Here is a 22,562-nt window from a genome sequence, read left to right as displayed (position 1 = left end):
GCCTCTTCGTGTGGCCTTAGAAGTTCAGGTGCAGCGGGGGCAGGCACAGCCTCTCAGAGGTCTGCAATCCTCAGCAGGATGAGTAGCTGATCCTGCACTCCCCAGATGGTTTATGTGCCGAATACAGGTTGCACCTGTCAGCCGTCCGCAGGATTCAGGGGGATGAGAAGATCCAGTTCCCCGATCCCCTGTTGCTTTCAGTGGTGTTGAATGTGCGCACGAATCCGAGAACCACTTAGAAGTGTGCCGTTAAATGCAGACATAGTGCGTCTCACAGTGACTGCTCAGTTCAGAGACAGAGCATGTCCGGAGTGGTCAGGGAAGGCTTCTTGATTGAGGAAACATAACCTCAAGCAGTGTGTCGATGCAGATGGTCCCATTTCTCACATCCCCTCTCCTGCTGGCTTCCGGAGTTACCCACACTTGCTCACCTTCCCCTCACTCTAACCCAAATTCTGCCACTACTCCTACCTTAAAAATTTTCTTCCATTTCTGTCACCACTCACATGGTTGACCTCACCCAAATCTGGGTAGCAGTGACTCTTCAGTATCTTTGTCATTTCTGGGTTGTGCCAGATTCCAGCCAGCCTTTCTGCAGGCCTGCTGCAGCTGCATTGGCCTCCTCACAATCAACATGTGGAGACTCAGACTCATTCTTTCCCCCTTGAATGTTTCCTCTTTATTTGGTCTCTGTTGTAGTAAATGGCATAATGATTTCCTGACATCTCATCCACCCACCAAACTTCGTTCTTCCAAACCAGAAACCTGAGGTCTCTCTGGACCGGTGCTGTCCAGTAGAACTTTCTGTGATGATGGAACTCTTCTATAATCTGCCTTGACCAACATGGTAGCTGCTAGTCACATGTGACCATTGAGTTCTTGCAATGTGGCTGGTGTGACTGAGAAAGTGAATTCCTAATTTCATTTTAATTACTTACAAGTGGCTAGTGGCTCCCACATTGGACAGCATGACCCTTGATTCTTCCCTCTCCCTTACTCCCCAGGATCCAGTCATTGTCAAAGTCCCATGGAGTCTACTTGAAAATTTCTCACACTGATCTCCCTCGTCTCTCCCTTCCACTTTGGCCTTGTTTCAGACTCTCTTCATTTCTTGCCTGGAATACTGCCCTGTGCCTTCAGAATGGTCTCTCACTCACCTCTGCAGCCTCTTCTTCTGTTACCCTGAGCCTCCACATGTGCTATTCCCTCTGGCCGGAGAAGGGATATTTTTAAATTTTTCAAGCACTTTCTTCCCATCTTTCTGATTTCCTTTTTTGGTCCTGGCATAATTTCTTTCTGTGAAATAATTTATTTTGTCAACTCTGACTCTCAGAATGAATATCTGAACTGCCTTCTGCAATTTGTATCAGTTAACAAAGCTTGACTTCCACTCACAGGAGCCTTGTGCTGAAAAAGGTTAGGAAGACAGCGTCAAATCAGCCTTCTTTGAAGCGTGCTGACCGTTCATTCTTCTCCCTTCCTCCAAGTTTCCGAGACACGCTTAGGAATTCCCCCCGTGTGGCATCTGTTTACCAGCTGCCTCCAGAAGAAAAGAGGCTGTTAGAAACACAGCATGTGTGAAAGACTTAGATTATGTGTGAAGGGCAGGAGCGGCGTGCTGGGCCCGGGAGAGGAGAGTCCAGGGCTGGCACCAGCTCTGCCCCCCAGCCAGTGCGACCTTGGGCAGTTCATTCGTCAGACCGGACGCCCGCCACGTGCCGAGTTCTCATGCTGGGTCCCCCTCCCAAGTGAGAGAAGACACTGGGGACTTTCAAAGGGACTTTCTAGTCCTAATATCCCATTTTTCTAAGACCCTCCTTTTCCTTCAGGACCAAAATCTTCCTCCCAATAAAGAAAATGGGGGGAATACAGAACCAAGTCAGAAAGCCTGGATTCTCTGCTACCGGTTATTTGGCTATTCCCAAACTAGTCCTTTACCCTCTTAGTCTCATTTCCTCATCTGTTCATGGTGGTTAAAGAAATAATTATCCTGATGGAAGAATTCAAGGAGATAATGGGGATTATTTGTGACAAGTATAAAAATGTATGCCATTAAAATATATGATGTTGTTGACATTCTGGAAGGAAAGTGCTATATCCCTCCTCCCATCCCCTAAAACCAGGCTTTCTCAACCTCAGCACTCTTGGCATGTTGGCCCAGGGAATTCTTTGCTGTGGGGCGTCCTGTGCGCTGGAAGAAGCTTAGCAGCATCCCTGGCCTCTACCCACTAGATGGGAGCATCCCTACTGTTGTGACAACTAAAAATGTTTTAAAGCATCACCACATGTTCCTTGGAGGGCAAAACTGCCCCCAGTGGAGAGCCGCTGTCCTGCACTGAATGCTTTGTTAGCATCTCTTTTATAAAAGTCTTTCTCTCTACCTCTTCCTGTATTCAAAAACCATCTGTCCTGAGCACTGGGCTAGGACAGGTGGAATGACAATGAATAAGACGCAGCCTTCATCCTTAAGGAGTTGCCAGCCACAGATAACTGTTGACCACATGGAAGGAGAGACTGTCAGTGGGTCTGTAGAAGCCGCAGCAGCATAGAGACGAGAGGGCATGAAGTGTCCAGGAAGGAGGTGGCCTAGGGTGTGTGTGATCATCTGGGGTGGCTCGTCGGAGGAACTGGCCAGGTTTCCTGAAGGCCAGCCCACTGATCTTAGAAGCGGGCGGTCCCGAGCACCTCGGAGTCCTGCGTGTTGCATGCACAGCACCTCAGAGCCCCAGGCAGCCTGTGCGGAAATCAATCAGGCGGCGCCATGGGAGGAGGTCTCACTCTGCATCCAGCAAGCTTCCGGCTCTGCTGAACCTGAGAGAGGAGAGTATAACCCTGCATTTCAGCAGTTGGACCCTTACATATCTTTGGTAGTTTTTCAGTCCAGACTTAGGTGTTGCTTGTCTGCACTGTGGCCCTCCCAAATATAATAGGTGGAAGGGCTGGTCTTCACTCCCAGTTACTGGTAACTAGTGCAGGGAGGCAGACTGAGAGAGTTTAACAGTGAGTTTTCTTTACTACCACGGAGATAAGATTAAGGTACAGAAGGCTGGCAGGTTTTACATGTCCCCTGGGGGTGTGTGGACAGGGGAGGGTCATGGCAGTATCTTCTTGGTATACTATCTTCTCGGTTTTTTTCTAACATCTTCCTCTCTTTTACATCACTCGATCATTACAACAAACCAGTAGATTAGAGTTGGGCAGATATTCTCAGCTCTCGTTGAATGAGTGAGGAAGACGAGGTCCAGAGAGAGTGTTTTGCCCAAGGTGACATTAGCTGTTGGTGGCAGAGGTAAGGCCAGTCCAAGTTCCCGACTTCAGCCTTGCTCGTTTCCCCCACCACGGGGAAGAGGATGTGTGTAGAAGGAAGGGATTTTGCTGAGGTCATCAAGAAGCAGGGAAGAATGTTAAAGCTGAGTTCAAAAATTATTTGCCACATACCTTCCTTGGGACCAACTCGGTGTGTGGACCCCAAGAGAAGACGTTTCCCCCAAAGAGCTTCCACAGCACTGCATGGGAGCAGGGGTCACGTTCCCAAGCCGCTCCCCAGCCATCAGACAGGACCTGGTCCAGAGCTGGCATGCCCAGTTTTCACAGACGTGATACAAGGGTCCAGAGCAGGAGGAGATGGGGGTGCTGGGGAAGAGTAATAGTCCTTTTAAGGAGGGAAGGGCCTCTTAGTGATAGCTCATTTTTCCACCCAGGAAGCAGCAGGAGGTCCTGGAGGAAGTAGGGGCCCCAGCTAGACCCACAGCTCACAAAGGACTAGAGGTCACAGGTGCTCGCCAAGCATGCTGCCCGTCCCCACCATGTGCAGCACGTTGAACTTGACCCTGTAGTTGTGCCAAGCAAAGGGAAGAAGCCGATGGCCAGTCGAGATCCCGGCTGCAGGGTGCCTCGAGGAGAGGCTGCTGTGCGCAGAAAACCTTTCCCAAGGACAAGCACGTCCACGTGGCGTTCCTAACTCAGGGCCCAGCTGACCACTTGAGAGGCGAGAGGAGCAGAACCTGTAAACAGCAGAGCCTGCCTCCCAAAGGCCGCCTTGGATCTCTCGAGGTCACAGGCAGCCTTTATGTCCCTCGGACATAGAGCTTCTTATGAAACTGATCACCACCACCAGTATGAAGGTCCTCCTCGGATCCCAGAACTGAGCCGAATCCTGGGGCGGCCTCAGCAAAATTGCAAAGGGGGTGGCATAGTAAGAGGTTCAGCCTGCGGTCTAGTCTCGGCACGAGTGTTTCCTTTCGTCCTGTAAGACCCTTCCACTAAGGAGCTTTTTCTCTGCCTAAAAAAGATGAAATTAACTCCTCTGAAGTAACTGTTGGTATTCAGGACTCTGCAGAATTCAGCGCTTAGTTGTGCCTTACACGCTCAAAGTGCCCTGTTCACCCTGGGGCTGGAGTCATCAGGAAGACTTTATGGACAAGCTGGGTGTCCAAAGAATGTAGGACTTGGGCAGGCAGGGGGAGGCGGGAGGAAGTCAGAGTGAGCCCAGGCCTGGAGGAGGACGAGGGCATCTCCTGGGACGCCGAGCCCTGCGCATTGGAACCAAGAGAGTGCCCGGGGAAGGTCAGCTCGCGGTCTTCAGTCACTTGGAAAATGCCTGCTGTTTCCCCACTACCAAGTGTCCGCTGAGCCCAGGCCACTGCAGGGCACCATCTGCCTCAGTGGACTCCTGGGCCCCTGACCCACGTGCAACTCAGCGTAAGAGAGCAACATGACCAGGGGCCGAGCAGGTCGTAGAGATGGGAGGACAGAGAGGGTGTGTCCCATGGAGAGATGTGAATCGAGGGCGGTCGACCCCAGGCCAGGTCCTTCCTGCAGAATTCCAGAATCCTGAATGGGTCCAGCTGCTGGGAAAAGAGCATCTGGGGCTGTCCGGGAGCGTGGCAGACAAATGTGAGAGGTTGCCTCCTGAGCCCTCTTGGGTCCTAGAAGTAAAGAAGCTGCCATCTGCATTTACCCAACAGGGCAAGTAGGCTGCCCGACTGCCCGGCCAGGTGTGCGCTGAAGCCAGTACAATCCCCAGGATCCGGGACTGAGTCTGGAGGGCCTCACCCCTCCCCTCCCTCCTCCCAGAGTACAAGGAGCAAGAGGCCCTCGGCTTGTAGCCAAGCTTCAGAACAGCCAGAAAGAAATGGAAACACTTATTCCTCATCCCAAATATAAATGATTAATTCTAGTTCAGCTTAATTCTTTCTCCACGAAGACTCCCTGATTACCCCAGCCAACCTCAACATCTTTCCCTCCAGTTTCTTTCAGCATTTTTACCACCTTTATCACATACTGCCTTGTGGTTTACTTCTTCTATACACTTCTCTCCTCTTCAAGTGTGGATACTCTTAGAAAATCCAGACCATGTCTGACTTTTTATTCCAGTGTCCTACTCAGTATATGTGTAGGACATACACGTATACCCAGACATACACATACACATATACCCAGAATAAAAACTGGGTTTTCAGTGCTAAATGTAGCATTTTAGGGTGGGTGAGTTGTTGAAGTCATGGCTCATATCTCTAAAGACAGGAAGATAAAGTTCTTCATCTATATGATTCTTAACTGGGCAGCTATCATGATAGTAGCTAACAACACGTGTGCCCTTATGTTCTGCCAGGCGCTGTTCTCACTGCTCTCATGGGCCATTACATTTCATCTTCACACTAACCATCTAAAAGGGATACTTCTATGATCCCCACTTGACAGATGAAGATACTGCCGTGCAAGGTTATGTTACTTGCCCCAAATCACACATGCAGCTATAAGTGATCATGTCATGATTCAAACCCAGGTCTGCCTGGCCTGAGACTCCCCCTTTTAACTCCGGAGCCAAATAATGCTTGTGGTGCCGAGTGTATATGATTTGGCCGTTGAATTAAGACAGATGCCCCTGTGTATGGAAATAATGAGGGAAGGCTCTGCAGAGGAAGCAGGAATGAGCCTTGGTGGGTGGACAGAATGCAGGGGGCAGAGAAGAGGAGTTTGCCAGGTGAGAATAAGCATGTGCACAGAACTGAGGTGCTGAGATGGCTCGTGTGCTGCCAGTCAGTGTCTTTTAGTCTGTGCTTGGCCCCTGACCTTGAGCTCCAGGGTGCCTGTGCAGGAGGGGGTGGTCTCTCCCTCTCCCCTGTTCCATTACTTTTCCATTGGGACACTCACTGCTTGTCTTGTGTTTTGCAGCTTTGACCCAAAGAGAGCAGTGCAGCAGCTCCGAGCGTGTGGGGTGTTGGAGACCATTCGGATCAGCGCAGCTGGCTACCCATCCAGGTACCGCGCCCCCTGGAGCCTGGCTCCCCAGGGAACCCTCTTATGTGCTGTCCCCCAAGACAGAGCCTCCAGAAACGTTCCCCAGCACTGAGGGCTCAAGCAGGGCGCTGACAGACAGAAGAATTTCAGTTTGGGCTGAGAGATACGGGTGTCAATGGTAGCATCGTCCTGGACAGCTTGTCAGATTCACCGTGGCATTGGTCTGGGTGTCGAGCTGGCTGCAGTTGCCAAGGGGATTTCTCCTGTGCCCAACTCCTACCTTGTCCTCTTTACCTTTTGTTTGTTTGTTCTTTTTTTTTTAATTTATTTTATTTATTTATTTATTTATGGCTGTGTTGGGTCTTCGTTTCTGTGCGAGGGCTTTCTCTAGCTGCGGCAAGCGGGGGCCACTCTTCATCGCGGTGCGCGGGCCTCTCACCATCGCGGCCTCTCTTGTTGCGGAGCACAGGCTCCGGACGCGCAGGCTCAGTAGTTGTGGCTCACGGGCCCAGTCGCTCCGCGGCATGTGGGATCTTCCCGGACCAGGGCTCGAACCCATGTCCCCTGCATTGGCAGGCAGATTCTCAACCACTGCGCCACCAGGGAAGCCCCCTGTTTGTTCTTTATTGTGGTAAAATACACTAACATTTACCATCTTAATCACTTTTAAGTGTACAGTTCAGTGGTATTAAGTCCATTTATATTTGTACAACCATCACCACTATTCATCCACAGAACTCTTTCATCTTGCAAAACTGCAACTGTACCCATTAAGCACAGCTCACCATTCCCTCCATTGGCAGCCAGCATTCTACTTTCTGTCTCTATGATTTTGATGACTCTACACCAATGATTCATGGAAGTGGAATCATGCAGTGTTTGTCTTTTAGTGCCTGGCTTATTTCACGTCTCGTAATGTCTTTAAAATTCATCCATGTTGTAGCATGTGTCAGAACTTCCTTTTCTAAGGCTGAATAATATTCCCTTAAATGTAGAGACTACATTTTATCTGTTCATCTGTCAATGGACCCCTTTACCTTTTAATATAGAATCAAATATATGATGGAAAATGTCATTTCTTTGAGTTAAAAGACTGCTATCATGAGCTAATTTGCATTGTGGATAGGCCATTGAGCCACCCCAGTGTCTGTTGAAGCTGTGCCAAGACCGTGGATCCCCTCTGCTGGACACTGGCCTGAAATAGGGGTGGGGTACATATAGCGACCAACTAGTGTCCGTGAAATCACGTGAGCCAAACATCTTCTGCCAGGAACTGGAGCTGAACAGAGCACTGTAGCAACCCAGAGCCTGTGGTATTTTCCACAGGGACCCACCTGTCTGAAGAAGGTCCTCTGAGTGTCAGAAGGAGGAAGGGGCCAGAAATGGGGAGGAGGAGAGGCAGCCCAGCCCCCCTCCTGCCATCTCCACCTGGCACTTTCCCACTGCAGCTGAGGAAACATTCATATGCAGTGGTCAGTTACCCAGAAACAACTTAACCATCAACGGCTCCCAGATGTTAGGCCTGGGAAGGAAGTTGCTGATGGAATTAGAAATTTACATTTGACCTGGAAAGTGCAAAGAACTGTCTCTAATCTGCAACATCCACGCGGCTTCTCAAAACCCAGCAGGTTCCAGCGTTGCTCAGAATGATCTGCTCCAGCTGGGGGTGGAAGGCTGCTATTCCTGTCTTTCAACCACATCTCTCTTCTTAGAAAACAGACAAGGAGCGTCCTGGGGCTCCATCTCATTTTTGGACCTTGGAGTCTGAACACAACTGGCTGACAGCTCCACGATTAATGAGGTGGGCCGCGCTTGCCCTTCTTAGGTGAAGGCTCTGTGCTCCTCCTTCCTGCCCTGCAGCATCCACATCAGCCTTGTGATTGAGCGGAAGGGGCTCAGGCCGCGGGCACAGTGGTTCAATTTTGAGTTCAAGTATTGTATCCTGGCTGATTGGATGGCCTTTCAGTGATGCTCCAAGCGCAGGGTTCAGGCCAGGCATAGTTTGTCCCACTTGAGAACTTGACAAGGACACTAGGGAGCTGTCGAGCCACTGGTTTTCAAACCGTGTTCTACTGGCAGCCAGGCCCACTCCTGCTCCTGGCTCTTCTCTCTGCTGGGCTCCCAGAAAGGTTTCTTTAATCCCCCTTCTTTAGTCCAGTGTCTCTCAAAACTGCATCGCAACCCGCTAGTGGGTCAGGAAAGCAATTTAATGGGCTGCGGCCAACATCTTGTTTGTTTAACGAAATAACTTCCGATGGAAAACAGAAGGTGGCAGTTTGTGGTAGAAAGTGTATTGTGGCCTGAGCTCACTTTAGCTGTACATATAGGTGTGGGTGCTTGCTGATTTAAGATGCACCTTCACCAAGGAGGCCCCGAGAAGGAAGTGAGCTGCCCTGGGTCACCAGCTGGTTGTGCTCGGGCTGGGCTAGAATCACCCTGCGCTGCTCTGCCGGGTGGTGGTTGGCAAACGTCTTAACTGCTTACGTCAGTGAAGCGTTTCTTCACTGTTCTTCCAAACAGACGTCTTGGAGGCGTGAGGGGGCAGGTGGGGTCCTGTGGGCTGGGCCCAGGCTGGAGGCCTGGTGTGGAGCTGCTCCCTGCCCTCTCCAGCTTGTAAGTAAAAGACCAGACTGCAGAAGCATGGCCTGGAATGGAGCCATCAGAAGCTGATGGTTGGACCTCGGGCTTCGGAGTCAGGCCTAGATTTCAGTGTCAGCTCCCAGACTGCTAGGCTGGGTGACCACAGGCGAGTAAATGAATCTCTCTGAGCCTGGGTCCCCTCATCATTTAGTAGAATGATCAGACCTACTTCATAGACTGTTGTGATAAATGAGGTAATGCATCTGACGTCCTCAGCACAGTGCCAGGCACATAAGCATTTAATAACATATTTATTCCTCATCCAGATGTGAGCGAGAAGCTGCATCCTTATGGGGTAATTATCTGGGTAGGACATGTCTATATCAGGCATTTCTAGCTTTGTTTTGTGAGATCGTGATGTGCCTGGTCGCCTCAAAAGAGCATTCCGGAGTTCTCAAAACTCTCCAAGCAATTGAAAAGGTCAGTCTAAGAATTGTCTAAAGTACGTCAAAACAGAGTAGAGCTAAGATGTCCCATGTTAAACTGTTGAGGGTCCCTGTGCAGGAAACTTAGGGATCACGGGTCCTCACAGCATACCTGTGCTGTACAGTGCAGAGGTCTGGAGATAAGCAGAGAAACCCAGGCGCTCATCTTTGTGTGTAACATATAATGGATGCTAATGGTGGGCCTGTCCAGTGGGAGGCGTGAACATTGGGACCCTGTGAAAATGAGATATTCTAAGGTAGATGGAAGCTTGGGGACCCGTCTCAGTATACAAGGAGCCACCTGTTTCACCAAGAACTTTCTAACAGAATGAATTGTTTAATAGTAGGACAAATGACTTGCAGAGGGCATGACCCTCTTTTCTTTTTTAAATGAGGTGCGTTTTAATTTATTTATTTATTCATTTTTGGCTGTGTTGGGGCTTCGTTTCTGTGCTAGGGCTTTCTCCAGTTGTGGCAAGCGGGGGCCACTCTTCATCGCGGTGTGTGGGCCTCTCACTATCGCGGCCTCTCCTGTTGCGGAGCACAGGCTCCAGACGCGCAGGCTCAGTAGTTGTGGTGCACAGGCCTAGTTGCCCCGCGGCATGTGGGATCTTCCCAGACCAGGGCTCGAACCCCTGTCCCCTGCATTAGCAGGCAGATTCTCAACCACTGCGCCACCAGGGAAGCCCATGACCCTCTTTTCTTGGAGAACGTCAAGGAAAGGCTAGAAGTCTTGAGTCTGACATGCTTAACTGTAGACCATGCTTCAGGCAGAGACCCCTGCACATCTCTGTCACCTCTGATTCACCCATGGAGCTTCCTTGCAGCCTCACTGTGAAATCAATCGGAGTGACAGCGTGTGCCACCCACTGGTTTTGCTGTCACAGTACAAAATCATCTGTTTAGGAGGTGGAAGAGGAAGGGGAGAGCGTTTTACTCCTGTGGTCTCCCATGAGTTTTTGTAGCATGAGAAGGTTTTCTTGCCTTCATGGTATCCCTTTCTCCTGTTAATCTGTCCTTCCACAGCATGTCTCACCCCGTATCGAGCATCTAGCTCCATGCCGATTGCTCTGAGGGAATTAAGGATGTAAGGCATGGCCTCTGGCCACCAGGAGTTCACAGTCTAGGAGGAGTGAGTGCTACATGCCTAAAGCAGTTACAGAACAACTAACTGTTGTAGGTGCAAGTTTAGGAGGAAACATGGCTTCATGGAGGAGGTAAGACGTGAGCTGGGCCTTGAAGGGTGAGGAGGATTTGGATTGATGCGGAGGCAGCGGGAGTTTACTGCCAGTCAGGGTGCAGCGTGAGGTCCAGGTCTGGAAGGGATGGTGGGTTGCTCTTCCTCTTCAGTGATGGGAGAGATCAGCTCAGTGCCTGTTCCCCCAGCTCAGTCCTCCAGTCTTAGCGTGCCAGGGCTGCTTTTTGCCTCATCCAGACAACCCCTTCCTTGGCAGCCAAGAGAATGCATTCCCTCCAAGTCTTTCGATTCCTATGGAGAACCACTTCTCCTGCTGTTCATTCCACCTGGCTGCAGGCAGAGTTGCCAGTGAAGTGGAGATGCCCACAGACTTGCTGGCCTCTTATGGGGCAGCTGATGGGTGTCTTTCCCTTCCTCCCTAATTGTTTCAGACTTCTTCCCAGCAGATAATTACAAGGGCATCTGTACCTTTTGCTTTTGTAATTGCAAAACACATTTGGATGTTGGAAAGGTATTGTAGGGAAGGAAGGAAAGCCTAGTATTTTCTGGTATCACAGAAAATGTTACTTAATGCTGTGATTTAAATGTTTGGGATTAGATCCAGAACACTGCCTTCCATATCCTCCTCCTATTTGCTATCTTAGCAGATTTTGCTGAAGGGTCAAAGAGAGGATTTCCTCCCCAAACTGCCATTTGAAATACTAACTTTTGGAAAGAGGCACCATAGTGTTGTGACACTTTTGTTAGTGTTGAGACGGAGTTGAATCATCCGTATTATTTCAGTTGGATCCTAACTTCTCCCCACCGCCAAGTCACAGCACCTCGGATGGCATTTAGTTGGAAGGTGAGTGGTGAGGGGGAAGGGCTGGGGGGCAAACCGCCACACCCGTAGTCTCTGACTCCGCACATGGCCTGACTTTCGGTACCTGCCAGCCTTGGTAACCCCGTGGAGTGACCTTGCTGGTTAAAAACAAAATGCTACCTAACTGCTTCATCCAGAAGCCTGGTGTGTCTCTGCTGTGTCTGGGGGTGAAGTGAGTGAGGTTTAATGGATACTGTGTGCCTGTCAAGGTGTTTGCCATTGAAGGAAACACACAGGTGTCACGTGTGCTCCCTCAGTGTAGAGGTGAACAGTCATTTTGTTGACCTGACTTGAGGAGACCTTCGTGGGACCAGGGGGTCATCACAAAAAGACTTCAGCTTCCTTGGCTGCTGAGACTCAGTGCAGCCAAGTGATTTCACGTGCATGAGCTCGTCAGGCAGCCATAGCTTTGCACAGCTGTCTCCAAAGGAAACTTGAATGGCTTCTTTGATTAGGGGGATTACAACTTTTAACATTTTCCTATGTTTCTCCTACTTCTGTGGCCACGGGGCAGGTATCACTTTACAGGGAAGAAAATGGCAAAGGGAAAGGGAACGCATGGTCCAGGATGGCAGGGACTTGTGGTGAAATGTCCAGAGGACTCTTCCCCAAGGAGCCCAAGCCAAAAGCAGCCCTTTTCAGCTGGGATCTCGGGCCAGGTTCCTGCATCCAGCCTACCGATGCCCTGGGTGTGGAACTCTTAGCCCTGTTCCGAAATTAATAGATGCCAGTGCCTGCACAGTCCACCAAGCCAGAGAGGACGAATGCAGAGTTGCTGGCCAGCAGCTGCCTCTGGTGCTCCCTCACCCCGGTCTCAGGCTTCAGTATACCTGTCTGTTTTTATCCCTCTAAGAATTATGGCCCTCTGTGAGTCTGACTCAAAATGAAAATGTATCATTCAAGTTGAAATGCGACAGTGGCTAAGAAAAATGTCCATGATCACGTCCATAAAGCACCGTGATAAATGTGTTGTCCAGGAAGACAAGCTCATCCCCCAGCACCTGGCTCCCAGCCCCCCGGGAGGTGTCTTACGCCTGCGCAGTCACCTGTCTCCCTCCTCGGGGGGCTTCAGAGCAGCTTTGTGTCCTGGAGGAATTGTGAAGCAAATTCCACTTAAGCAAAACAAGCGTGCGTGCGTGCGTGCGTGTGTGTGTGTGTGTGTGTGTGTGTGTGTGTGTAGAGGGGAGCTGCTTGAATATGCAGTATTTATATCCTAGGAAAAAAACTCACCGTAACTCTTCACTCTACCTCACAGTCACGTCAGAAAAACTCATTGGTGCTTTCCGAAAAGACTTCCACTCCTTCCCCAGCTTCACCCCGCTGCCCCACAGGGACTAAATAGCATAGGATTGGAGAACTGGATGGAGGCTTGAGAAATTGCTTGGTTCATCTTCCTATTTAATCATGATTAAACAAACAGACACATAGTTACTCGCCTTGCTTTTAAAAATCCTGCCAAGAAAGAAGAATGTAGAACTTACTTTGGAGCAAAATAATTTTTTATCTCAGCTCTTCCTGCCCGTAGTTGTGGCCCTTTCTCCCCTGAGCTCTGTGCTCATTTCCGGGGACCAGGGTCTGACACAGGGTTCTTGACCACGGCTGCACATCACGGTCATGTGGAAGCATTCCCAGAAGCCAGGAGCCGCCTCAGACTCAGAATCTGCCTTCGACAAGATTTCCCAGGTGATTTTTAGTTGCATCCTGCCCTACAGCTGTCGCCCAGAGGCAAGTGTTGGCCCCTGGTAAACCGCAGCCACTTGACTGTCTGAGGGCAGTGCCGGGACTGCCTAGATTTGCCTCTGTCCTCACCTAGCATCTCAGCTCCAGCATGGAGCCAGTGGGGAAGGCCTGTGTCTCCCTTTCCCTGCAGTAGGGCTTAGCGACCTTCAGACCCGAGGCCGCCTTGGGGTCTCAGCCTGTGTTCCCCTGAGAGACCCAGGACGTACGTGCGGGATAAAGGGAGAGGCAAATACGTGGTGTCCGTGGCGGGGTGAGCGCCCTGTCACCTTTGCACTGGGAACCCATGCATGAGTATCATCTTTCTATAAATTTGCCTATTCCGGATATTCCTGATATTTCATATAAATGGAATCACACATGTGATCAACATGTGGCCTTTTATGTCAGGTTTCTTACACTTAGGATCGTTATTATCCCTCTAAGGATACGTTAACATCAGAACGTTATTCCTTTATAATGCTTAACACTATTTTATTATAAGAATACACCACATTTTATTTTACCCATTCATCAGTTGATGGGCATTTGGATTTTTTTTTTTAATTTTTTAACATCTTTGTTAGAGTATAATTGCTTTACAATGGTGTGTCAGTTTCTGCTTTATAACAAAGTGAATCAGTTATACATATACATATGTCCCCATATCTCTTCCCTCTTGCATCTCCCTCCCTCCCACCCTTCCTATCCCACCCCTCTAGGTGGTCACAAAGCACTGAGCTGATCACCCTGTGCTATGCGGCTGCTTCCCATAGCTATCTATTTTATGTTTGGTAGTGTATATATGTCCATGCCACTCTCTCACTTTGTCCCAGCTTACCCTTCCCCCTCCCCGTATCCTCAAGTCCATTCTCTAGTAGGTCTGCATCTTTATTCCTGTCTTGCCCCTAGGTTCTTCTGACCATTTTCTTTTTTTTCTCTTTCTGACTTACTTCATTCTGTATGACAGTCTCTAGGTCCATCCACCTCACTACAAATAACTGTTTTGTTCATTTTTATGGCTGAGTAATATTCCATTGTATATATGTGCCACATCTTCTTTATCCATTCATCTGTTGATGGACACTTAGGTTGCTTCCATGTCCTGGCTATTGTAAATAGAGCTGCAATGAACATTTTGGTACATGACTCTTTTTGAATTATGGTTTTCTCAGGGTGTATGCCCAGTAGTGGGATTGCTGGGTCGTATGGTAGTTCTATTTTTAGTTTTTTAAGGAACCTCCATACTGTTCTCCATAGTGGCTGTATCCATTTACATTCCCACCAACAGTGCAAGAGGGTTCCCTTTTCTCCACACCCTCTCCAGCATTTATTGTGTGTAGATTTTTTGATGATGGCCATTCTGACTGGTGTGAGGTGATATCTCATTGTGGTTTTGATTTGCATTTCTCTAATGATTAGTGATGTTGAGCATCCTTTCATGTGCTTGTTGGCAATCTGTATATCTTCTTTGGAGAAATGTCTATTTAGGTCTTCTGCCCACTTTTGGATTGGGTTGTTTGTTTTTTTGATATTGAGCTGCATGAGTTGCTTGTATGTTTTGGAGATTAATCCTTTGTCACTTGCTTAATTTGCAAATATTTTCTCCCATTCTGAGGGTTGTCTTTTGGTCTTCTTTATGGTTTCCTTTGCTGTGCAAAAGCTTTGAAGTTTCATTAGGTCCCATTTGTTTATTTTTGTTTTTATTTCCGTTTCTCTAGGAAGTGGGTCAAAAAGGATCTTGCTGTGATTTATGTCATAGAGTGTTCTGCCTATGTTTTCCTCTAAGAGTTTGATGGTGTCTGGCCTTACATTTAGGTCTTTAATCCATTTTGAGTTTATTTTTGTGTTTGATATTAGGGAGTGTTCTAATTTCATTCTTTTACATGTTGCTGTCCACTTTTCCCAGCACCACTTATTGAAGAGGCTGTCTTTTCTCCACTGTATATTCTTGCCTCCTTTATCAAAGATAAGGTGACCATATGTGCGTGGGTTTATCTCTAGGCTTTCTATCCTGTTCCGTTGATCTATATTTCTGTTTTTGTGCCAGTACCATACTGTCTTGATTACTGTAGCTTTATAGTATAGTCTGAAGTCCGGGAGCCTGATTCCTCCAGCTCCGTTTTTCTTTCTCAAGACTGCTTTGGCTATTCGGAGTCTTTTGTGTTTCCATACAAATTGTGAAATTTTTTGTTCTAGTTCTGTGAAAAATGCCAGTGGTAGTTTGATAGGTATTGCATTGAATTTGTAGATTGCTTTGGGTAGTAGAGTCATTTTCACAATGTTGATTCTTCCAATCCAAGAACATGGTATTTCTCCATCTATTTGTATCATCTTTAATTTCTTTCATCAGTGTCTTATAATTTTCTGCATACAGGTCTTTTGTCTCCGTAGGTAGGTTTATTCCTAGATATTTTATTCTTTTTGTTGCAATGGTAAATGGGAGTGTTTTCTTAATTTCACTTTCAGATTTTTCATCATTAGTGTATAGGAATGCAAGAGATTTCTGCGCATTAATTTTGTATCCTGCTACCAAATTCATTGATTAGCTCTAGTAGTTTTCTGGTAGCATCTTTAGGATTCTCTATATATAGTATCATGTCATCTGCAGATAGTGACAGCTTTACTTCTTCTTTTCCAATTTGGATTCCTTTTATTTCTTTTTCTTCTCTGATTGCTGTGGCTAAAACTTCCAAAACTATGTTTAATAATAGTTGTGAGAGTGGGCAACCTTGTCTTTTTCCTGATCTTAGTGGGAATGGTTTCAGTTTTTCACCATTGAGGACGATGTTGGCTGTGGGTTTTTCATATATGACCTTTATTATATTGAGGAAAGTTCCCTCTGTGCCTACTTTCTGGAGGGTTTTTATCATAAATGGGTGTTGAATTTTGTCAAAAGCTTTCTCTGCATCTATTGAGATGATCATATGGTTTTTCTCCTTCAATTTGTTAATATGGTGTATCACGTTGATTGAGTTGCATATATTGAAGAATCCTTGCATTCCTGGGATAAATCCCACTTGATCATGGTGTATGATCCTTTTAATGTGCTTTTGGATTCTGTTTGCTAGTACTTTGTTGAGGATTTTTGCATCTATGTTCATCAGTGATATTGGTCTGTAATTTTCTTTCTTTGTGACATCTTTGTCTGGTTTTGGTATCAGAGTGATGGTGGCCTTGTAGAATGAGTTTGAGAGAGTTCCTCCCTCTGCTATATTTTGGAAGAGTTTGAGAAGGATAGATGTTAGCTCTTCTCTAAATGTTTGATAGAATTCGCCTGTGAAGCCATCTGGTCCTGGGCTTTTGTTTGTTGGAAGATTTTTAATCACAATTTCAATTTCAGTGCTTGTGATTGGTCTGTTCATGTTTTCTATTTCTTCCTGGTTCAGTCTTGGAAGGTTGTACATTTCTAAGAATTTGTCCATTTGTTCCAGGTTGTCCATTTTATTGGCATATAGTTGCTTGTAGTAATGTCTCATGATCCTTTGTATTTCTGCAGTGTCAGTTGTTACTTCTCCTTTTTCATTTCTAATACTATTGATGTGAGTCTTCTCCTTTTTTTCTTGATAAGTCTGGCTGCTGGTTTATCAATTTTGTTTATCTTCTCAAAGAACCAGCTTTTAGTTTTATTGATTTTTGCTATCGTTTCCTTCATTTCTTTTTCATTTATTTCTGATCTGATCTTTATGATTTCTTTCCTTCTGCTAACTTTGGGGTTTTTTTGTTCTTCTTTCTCTAATTGTTTTAGGTGTAAGGTTAGGTTGTTTATTTGAGATGTTTCTTGTTTCTTAAGGTAGGCTTGTATAGCTATAAACTTCCCTCTTAGAACTGCTTTTGCTGCATCCCATAGGTTTTGGGTTGTTGTGTGTTCATTGTCATTTGTTTCTAGGTATTTTTGATTTCCTCTTTGATTTCTTCAGTGATCTCTTGGTTATTAAGTAGTGTGTTGTTTAGCCTCCATGTGTTTGTATTTCTTACAGATTTTTTCCTGTAATTGATATCTAGTCTCATAGCGTTGTGGTCAGAAAAGATACTTGATACAATTTCAATTTTCCTAAATTTACCAAGGCTTGATTTGTGACCCAAGATATGATCTATCCTGGAGAATGTTCCATGAGCACTTGAGAAGAATGTGTATTCTGTTGTTTTTGGATGGAATGTCCTATAAATATCAATTAAGTCCATCGTGTTTAATGTATCATTTAAAGCGTGTGTTTCCTTATTTATTTTCATTTTGGATGATCTGTCCATTGGTGAAAGTGGGGTGTTAAAGTCCCCTACTATGATTGTGTTACTGTCAATTTCCCCTTTAGGCTGTTAGTATTTGCCTTATGCATTGAGGTGTTCCTATGTTGGGTGCATAAGTATTTACAATTGTTATATCTTCTTCTTGGATGGATCCCTTGATCATTATGTAGTGCCCCTCTTTGTCTCTTGTAATAGTCTTTGTTTTAAAGTCTATTTTATCTGATATGAGAATTGCTACTCCAGCTTTCTTTTGATTTCCATTTGCATGGAATATCTTTTTCCATGCCCTCACTTTCAGTCTGTATGTGTCCCTAGGTCTGAAGTGGGTCTCTTGTAGACAGCATATATACGGGTCTTGTTTTTGTATGGACATTTGGATTATTTCCACTTCTTAACAAGTATGAATAATACCGCTCTGAATATTCATGCACATAGTTTTGTATGCATGTATATTTTATTTCTCCTATTTATACCTAGAGGTAGGATTGCTGGGTAATATGATAACTCTTTACTCTTTCAAGAAACTGCCACTGTTTTCCAGCATGGCTGCACCATTCTACATTCTCACCAGCAATGGATGGGGCTTCCCATATCTATACATTCTTGCCAACACTTGTTATTGTCTGTCTTTTTTATTATAGCCATCCTAGTGGGTGTCAAGTGGCATCCCACTGTGATTTGATTTGCATTTCTCTGATGATTAATGAAGTTGAGCATCTTTCCATGTGCTTATTGGCCATTCATATATCTTCTTTGGAGAAATGGTATGCAAATCACTTGCCCATTTTTAAACTGGGTTAGTTGTCTCTTTGGTGTTGAGTTGTAGGAGTTCTTTACATATTCTAGATACTAGATCCGTATCAGATATATGACTGGCAAATATTTTCTCCCATTCTGTGGGGTGTCTTTTCACTTTCTTGATGGTGTCCTTTGAAGCATAAAAGCTTTTCATTTAGCAAGAGTCCAGTGTATCTATTTTTTCCTCTGAGATTGTTTGTCCAATCCAAGGTCACAAAGATTTACACCTATGTTTTCTTCTAAGAGTTTTATAGGTTTAGGTTTTTAATCCATTTTGGGTTAATTTATGTGTAATGTGAAGTAGAGGTCCAACCTCATCCTTTTGCATACAGATACCAGTTGTGCCAGCACCATTTGTTGAAAAGACCATATTGACTCTTGAGGTAGGCAAGATAAAGGGGTATCACCCCATTTTAGGATGACAAAACAGATCCCTTAAGAGTGAAGTGATCAGATTAAATCCTCACAGATAGAAAGGGGTGGAGCCGTCATACCACATGGCCAGGGGTTAAGGATGCCTTCACTTGTGAGTCTTCTACAAAGTGCCCTCTCCTCTGACTTCGGTCTCTTGTGTTCCTTGGAAAATTTTGTCCATCCTTGATACAGTTCCAAGGAAAACTCCTGCATCCAACATCATTTATTTCTCCGCTGGTTTGTTTCTTCAAAAGGGAGAACAAGAGAAGAGTATGGTGCTTGGTGTCCGTCATGAAAATTGTTTCTGCAACCCGTATCTAGAGAGACTCTGTTGGTCCTGGTTAACGGGCATCTCAGCATGGCTAAACACCTCTGCCCCACAAATGCCTGTTGGGCCGTGTGTGAGACACTGGAGGGGACCAGCACCGCCCCCCCGGCCCCCAGGGCTCACAGGCTCCTGAAGGTTCTCAAACTAGAAGAGAAGCATAACCCCTTACCTTCCATGTCGACATGACCAGGATCTTTGCCTAAGTTGAATATCACAGGACCGTGAGGTGTGTCCAAGTACAGGTTGACCCACCTAATCCTGACCTGAAAAGCCCTGATGGATGCGTCACCTTTTTCTTAGGAGTCCTTGTGATAACCTGGCATGCCATCTTCAGGGATTCCTCTTGTGGCCTGATGTCAGAGAAGCTGTGTGACGTAGCCTCATACTCTGGTCTTACTGGAGAGACTCAGAGCTTGTCTATGCCAGCCAGCCCCCGCATGAGGAAGCCTGTCCAAGAGGAGGAAGCGAAGTGCTGCCACCCTTGCAGATCCACCCCATTGTACACACTGGTCCACTGGGGCCCTGCAGGCAGGCGTGTTCTTCTGTGGGCGTCCCCACGTGTAGATGTTAAGTACAGTATCAGGCTCCAGATGGGAACTCAGTCAAGCAAAACATCACCCCACGGCATGTGCTCCACCACACACTGTCTTGAGGCCTGAGGAGCTTGTAACGAGGAAGCACCTTTCCAGACTGGTGGGCTCTGCTGAACCCTTGCCCTGGGGCAGCTCATCCACCGTGCCTGCTCCCACTTCTTCCCAGGAGCCATCACAGGTCCTGGACTTTCCCCACACCCAGCTGTGACCGCTCTACCGGTGGGCATGCCTGCTCCCCAGCAGACCAGAGACACACAGGGTGAAGTACGCCTCTATTTCGGAGAAAACACGATATTAAAGTCTGGGACATTCAGCCAGACCCCTGGCATGCGAGTCTGAATCCAGAAAGAATGGGGCTGAGTGAGTCCTGTCTCTGAGGTCCCTACGACTCCACATAGCCCAGGGTTGGGGCCACAGTTGAGGCCTGGAATACACTTAGGATGGGAGCTCTTCTCCCACTGCCAATATGGAATAGAATGGAAGAGCAGCTGGGCCCAGGGTGGGCATAAAAGATACCCCCAGGCCATCGAGCCACAGAGATGCCTGGGAGAGGGTGTCTCCAGGGCCACCCAGCGAGGGTGGGGGGACCGGGAGGAAGCAGATTCACACTGCGGAGGTGGATGGCATTCGTGGTCCATTGTTCTTAAGGTTCCTTGGGCTAGAACTATGTGCTGTAATACACATTCCACAAATGTTTGGGGGCATTTTTGCATATCTTGATGAATGGGGTGGTGGGTAACAGTGGAAAGATGCTCTGTGTCCTGTGTCCTGGGGAACTGTCCCACACACTGAGGAAGTGTCTGCCCCAGAGCCATTCCTGCCCTCCTTGAGAAACTCTGGTAGAGAGAAAAGTTTAACCCTGGGTTCCAGCCATTTTAAAGCTCAGAAAATACCAAGTTTTTAAAATGTAGTAAGTGACTGCAGGTAAAGATACCATGAATGATGGGTGCTGGGAGGTTTTAAAAAAGTATCAGAAGACGTATCCGAGCTTGGCCGAAGGAGGCATAAGTCCAGCAAAGAAGCTAGCATGTACAAAAAAATATCCACAGTACAACACGGAAAGCTTTGTGTCCCACAGGGAAACGGGAATACTTCAAATGCTATGAGAGAGAGAGGTTTCATGGTACATAAGCTCCAGGGGAAACCTTGAGTACCTGTGGTGATAATAAGCGGTCTTTCCTAACTTTTACATGGGCACAGAAAACCTCCATCCAGATGTTCCTGCCAAGTCAGAAAGTCTTGTTAAGAAATTCTACTTTTGGAAAAAGAATCACATATTCTATTTAGATTCTCTTGGAAGGTTTTCCTCTTACGGATGAGGGAGCCTTTCCTGTGAAGATTTCATTTCTTTTTTTTTTTTTTTTTTTAATTGTGTTGGGTGTGATAATGGTATTGTGGTATGTAGGAGAATGACTTCCTTCCTTCCTTCCTTCCTTTCTTTCATTTTTGGCTGTGTTGGGTCTTCGTTTCTGGGCAAGGGCTTTCTCTAGTTGCAGCGAGCAGGGGCCGCTCTCCATCGCGGTGCGTGGGCCTCTCACTATCGCGGCCTCTCTTGTTGCGGAGCACAGGCTCCAGATGCGCAGGCTCAGTAGTTGTGGCTCACGGGCCTAGTTGCTCCGCGGCATGTGGGATCCTCCCAGACCAGGGCTCGAACCCGTGTCCCCTGCATTGGCAGGCAGATTCTCAACCACTGCGCCACCAGGGAAGCCCAAGATTTCATTTCTAAGAGCACAGAGGTCCACAGTAAAGGGAATCCACAATTGATTCTGGGTCCTTTGGTGAAGGACACATACATGCCTGGACCCTGTTGTGGTACCCCGCGAGGGGAGTGCCCACCAAGCCCTTCTCTGTAGACGGGCTGCTTTCTGCAGCATCCTCCTCCCCCATTGGTGTCACCTTGATGCAGGCATCTGAGGAAGCCTTTTAAAGAAAAGGAGCAGGGCTTGGATGGGAAGGGAGAGTAACTTAGGTCTTTAGGAAGCGTTGCAGCTTTCCAAACCCTCCACATCTGTGAACTCACTGGCTACTGAAGTCCTGGGAGGTACTCGTGAGGTGAGTGATGTTCTCTCCACTTGCAGACGGGGGAGGTGAGGGGTCCAGTCTGCGACTTGCCTAAGGTCACACTGCCAATCAGTGTCAGAGCGGGCTTCTCTGCTCCCGTCCTCCAAGTTTTTTCTGTATTGCGGCCACATCTCCCTACTCCCTCGTCGTCTCCTGGAGCCTGTAACCTCCCTGAGTTATGGAACTGTCAGCAGTTAGTGGTTTTCAAATTAGAAGCATTGAAGGTTTTTAGCCCAGTGAAACGCTGCTCTGATTATTTCCCCAGAGGAATTGCAAACTCATAGTGAGAAACAAGACAGATGAGGACATGGCTAACTGAACTGCAGGAGGTGGAAAGTGGCCTCAGAAAGTCACGCCGAAAGTGCTGAGCCACCTTGAAGGGAGAGCCCACACCCCGCTGGGCGGGCAGGAAGGAGTGCGTGACGCGGGTGAAACACGGATGGCGGGCATGGGGAGTAAGGACACTTTTCATTCTCTTTGATTCTTGCCCAGATCCATCTTGCCCCACGTGGAAGTATCAGTAAACAGAATGGTCTATGTTTAAAACTTGGGGGCTGGTGCAGAAAGAGCCTGGAAAAAATTCAACAGCATTTGCATGTATTAAAAACAAAATGCACGTCTAATTTGCAGCTTATCCATCCAGCTCTCTGTTCCTGGGCCGCCAGTATTAGGTCGGTCAGGGCTTCGGAGTTTTCTTGACATTTCTTGTGCCTGATTGAAATCATTGAAGCAACGTTTAGCTGCGCAAATAACCTTAAGTGTTTCCATTTTTAAAGCCTCCTGGTAGAGATTTCCAGTAATTAGGTGGGTTTGGTTCACGGTCCCAAAGGGCACAGAGCAGCAGAAACGCTACCTGGGCCCGATCCCAGCACCCTCCGCACCCCCTCCTGAAGGGAACCCACATATCGTGAGCCCGCGGAGCAGGGCCACGCGCACACCTGGTCAGCTCCGAGCAGAACAGATGCTGCCATTCCCCTGTGACCTTGCATTTGTGACGGGCAGGACCCATTGAAAAGATAAAGGGCATGGAAACAAA

At 47.3% G+C, this 22,562-nt stretch overlaps 1 protein-coding gene across 1 annotated transcript in view; it reads left to right on the top strand.

Moving 5' to 3' along the window:
* MYO5B (myosin VB) overlaps positions 1 to 22,562 on the top strand; it is a 366,001-nt gene that overhangs the window by 277,389 nt on the left and 66,050 nt on the right. The window contains exon 17 of the mRNA XM_068562997.1: positions 6,178 to 6,264. Coding sequence (XP_068419098.1) covers positions 6,178 to 6,264 — 87 coding nt within the window. The remainder of the gene's footprint in view (positions 1 to 6,177; positions 6,265 to 22,562) is intronic.

This window comes from Eschrichtius robustus, chromosome 14 (assembly GCF_028021215.1).
Source record: "Eschrichtius robustus isolate mEscRob2 chromosome 14, mEscRob2.pri, whole genome shotgun sequence".
Classification (NCBI taxonomy): domain Eukaryota; kingdom Metazoa; phylum Chordata; class Mammalia; order Artiodactyla; family Eschrichtiidae; genus Eschrichtius; species Eschrichtius robustus.
This window is presented reverse-complemented; position numbering and strand designations above follow the sequence as displayed.